Here is a 3,344-nt window from a genome sequence, read left to right on the forward strand (position 1 = left end):
GGACAAAGACTATCATAAAACTATAATAATCACCTCATTTTATAGTCTCCAATTAGTTATAGTCAACATTATTTCAAAACCTTAATTTGCTATAGTTTTTATTATTTTACATTCATCATTTTTTAATTATTTGTTATAGTAAATATTTTTTAAATTAAAATAATTTATACCACAAACACAAACTATTATAACTCGACTATAATAACTTAATAATCAACTCCTTACCCCAAACGTCCCCTAAGAGTTTGAATTGATTAATTTATCAAAGTTTGAGGGTTTAATTGATACGATTACAAGTTGAAGAAGAGAATTTTCCAAACGGAACATCATGGAGGGCATATATTGATATAACTACAAAATTTAAGGATTTAAATTGATTGAAATTAGTTCATAGTTTATATTGATATAACCCCTAGAATTTAGAGGTATAAGTTGATATAAAAAGAAAAAAAAAATCATACTTCCTACTCTTAATCTTGTTTACATAAAACTAATAACACGTTTATACTCCAAAACAAAATAGAAATAAAATTGAAAAATTTCAAAGTTGTATGATATATTATAGTTCAAAATTTGAGGAGAGACCAAAGTGAGGACGCAAATAATTGACAATAAGAAGCACACGTGTAGTATTTAAGGGGTTTTGTTTTGAGTCACTAATTATAAAGTAAAGCAAGAAGAAGAGGAAGAAGAAGAAAGAAAGGAAGGGGTTTCCTTTGCTTTTAAGACACACACACACAAAAGAAAGTCGAAACAGAGACAGAAAAACAGAGCGTATAAATATAAAAGAAATAAGGTATTTATGAGACAGACAGTTCCTCCATACATACGTAAGTCAAGAGCCCAAACTCCTCCTCAAGCTTTCATCTTTCTTTTCATTTCCCCTTTATAACCCACTTCCAACGCAAGCTTTGGCGGCTTTTCTTTTTATTTCTCATTATTAATTCTTTTCCTTCTTTTTCCATATTTATAATATCACAATAAATCAATACACCCAACTTAGCTGTCCTTTTTTTTTTTTTTTTTTTTTTTTTTTTTTTCTCTTTTTTTCTTTCTTCCTCTCTCTCTCTCTCTCTCTCAGTTGCAGTTTCTCTCAACTCCCTCGCACAGACAATACAGAGGGACGTCAAATACTAACTAAGTTCCTTTCAAGTTCCATTTTTTTGTTCTGTTTCTTTGATTCTCTCGACTTTAGCAAGTAGGGTGGGATAACTTTTCCCTAAGTAAGCGGGTTCAAGGCTAATTTGGCTTCATCTCGATTCCCTCTGGTCTGGCAGATTCTGGGTTGTTCAGATTTTACCCAAAAGGAGAAACCTTTGTCTCTAAGTGGTCTCAGATTAGAAACCCCCTCATTTTAAATTCAAGAACAAGACTCCCAATGAATTTTTGTTCATTGTGGTCTCTGAATTTTGTTCCTACTCAATCGCTCTTTTAAACCGTCTGTCTGCCTTTTGCAATTGCTTCCACATAACTCTCTAAATGCTGCCCTCTCTCCTTTATTCTACAATACCCTCTTAAACTTCTATTGGATCTCTTTCATTTCTTTCGCAGATCGCCGGAATTATATTTTTCACGCCGCCGAGATCTGCCGCTTTCCAATTGGTACTTGGGTCAAAGATGATGAAATTGAAGACCAAAACGACAGAGCTGTCACCGATGAAGGGTAGTTCCGCCGTCGGTGACAACCGACCGCTGGATTGGGAATTGCGGCCAGGGGGAATGCTTGTTCAGAAGAGAACCCCTGATTCCGACAAGGAATCAACTCCGGCGCCGACGATTAGAGTTAAAGTCAAATACAACTCTACATACCACGAAATTAGTATCAGTTCTCAAGCTACATTTGGTAAAGAGAGACCCTTTTTTATGTATCTAAAATTCTGAGAATCCGGAATGAAGTTGAAACAGATGAGGGGAGTGATTCAATGTTTATTTGAAAACTGATTGTTGTTCTATTTCTGCTGTTTTACAGGGGAATTGAAGAAGATGTTGGTAGGACCTACTGGATTACACCATCAAGATCAGAAGCTGTTGTTCAAAAAGAGAGAGAGAGATTCAAAGGCGTTTCTGGACAGTTGTGGGGTAAAAAACAAATCCAAGATTGTTTTAATGGAAGACCCAATTAGCCAAGAAAGAAGGTACCTTGAGATGAGGAAGAATGCTAAAATGGAGAGAGCTTCGAAATGTATATCAGAAATCAGTCTGGAAGTTGATAGACTTGCAGGACAGGTAATTAGTTCTTGAGAATTTAATGAATGACTTGTTTCCTCTTTTTCTTTTGTTTTTTAGTTTTTGTTTTTGTGTGGGGAAATTGAAGTTTGGTGGGTAATGGCAATGCAAATAGGTTTCTGCTTTGGAATCTGTGGTTTGTAAAGGTGGGAAGGTTGCTGAGAATGATGTGCTGAATTTGATTGATTTGTTAATGAATGAATTGCTTAAATTGGATGCTATCATGGGAGATGGAGATGTGAAGTTGCAAAGGAAAATGCAGGTTATGTTATGTTCTTTTATGTTCATATCATTCATTGTCCTGTTCTTGAGTTGAAAACACTCAGTTTTAAACCATTTTTTTAATCATTTGTAGGTAAAAAGAGTGCAAAAATATGTTGAAACTCTTGATTTGTTGAAGATGAAAAACTCCATGGCTACAATTCAAACACAAACTCAACTCCAATGCAACAACAACACCAACAATTCTAATCATCAAAGACAAACAACTAGACCTTCCTTTGCAAACACCAAACTATCAACAATTCAAGAGGAGCAGCCACGCGATCTTGCCCTCATCGACAACTTGCTACTATGTCAACAATCTCCACAGCATTCGACGAAGTCAACGACATCATCGGCTACTGTAGTCACAACAAAATGGGAGATATTTGATTCTTCCCCATCAATCGCACCCGCCGAGCATCCTGTCCCACCGAGGTTCAACTGGGAATTCTTCGAGTGAGAGGCATATACATTTTGTGAGGATGTGTGATTTGAATTCAGATTTAGCTGGTCTGGCCCCTTATTATATCAATCAATGTGAGCCCTTTCATTCTTTACTGTATTTAGATGGAAATTTAGACACACCCCTCCCCCCCTTTTGAGGAAATAAATGGGGTTACTTTACTACAATATTGATCATCAAATCTTCTGTCCCTTGATTTTTGTTTGGCATTGTGGAATTCTTTTTTCCCATTTGTATCTTCTCTCTTTTTCACTCTACAAAAACCTATCTTCAGATACATGAGAGAGGTTGTATGTTGAAAACTCAAAAGGTTCATCTTCTCCAATTAGAATAATGCTGCTTTGCGTTTTAATTAAAATGAGATGATGATTGGTTTGTTCTTTTTCTTTTC

The 3,344-nt window shown here is 35.5% G+C and overlaps 1 protein-coding gene across 1 annotated transcript; it reads left to right on the top strand.

The window, feature by feature from the left end:
- Nucleotides 1-809: 809 nt before the first annotated feature.
- On the top strand, nucleotides 810-3,134 carry LOC120091817 (BAG family molecular chaperone regulator 3). The gene is made up of 4 exons (XM_039049958.2): nucleotides 810-1,843; nucleotides 1,970-2,226; nucleotides 2,342-2,488; nucleotides 2,582-3,134. The coding sequence occupies exons 1-4, from the start codon at nucleotides 1,618-1,620 to the stop codon at nucleotides 2,948-2,950; spliced, it is 999 nt and encodes a 332-aa protein (XP_038905886.1). The 5' UTR covers nucleotides 810-1,617; the 3' UTR covers nucleotides 2,951-3,134.
- The last annotated feature ends 210 nt before the right edge of the window (nucleotides 3,135-3,344 follow it).

This window comes from Benincasa hispida, chromosome 1 (assembly GCF_027475165.1).
Source record: "Benincasa hispida cultivar pf3 chromosome 1, pf3_genome.v1.1, whole genome shotgun sequence".
In the NCBI taxonomy this organism is placed as follows: Eukaryota; Viridiplantae; Streptophyta; class Magnoliopsida; order Cucurbitales; family Cucurbitaceae; genus Benincasa; species Benincasa hispida.

Coding starts and splice junctions, on each gene's coding strand:
- LOC120091817 (XM_039049958.2), top strand. CDS start 1,618: ATGATGAAATTGAAGACCAAAACGACAGAGCTGTCACCGATGAAGGGT. Junction 1,844..1,969: donor CAGTTCTCAAGCTACATTTG/GTAAAGAGAGAC, acceptor GCTGTTTTACAG/GGGAATTGAAGAAGATGTTG. Junction 2,227..2,341: donor TTGATAGACTTGCAGGACAG/GTAATTAGTTCT, acceptor CAATGCAAATAG/GTTTCTGCTTTGGAATCTGT.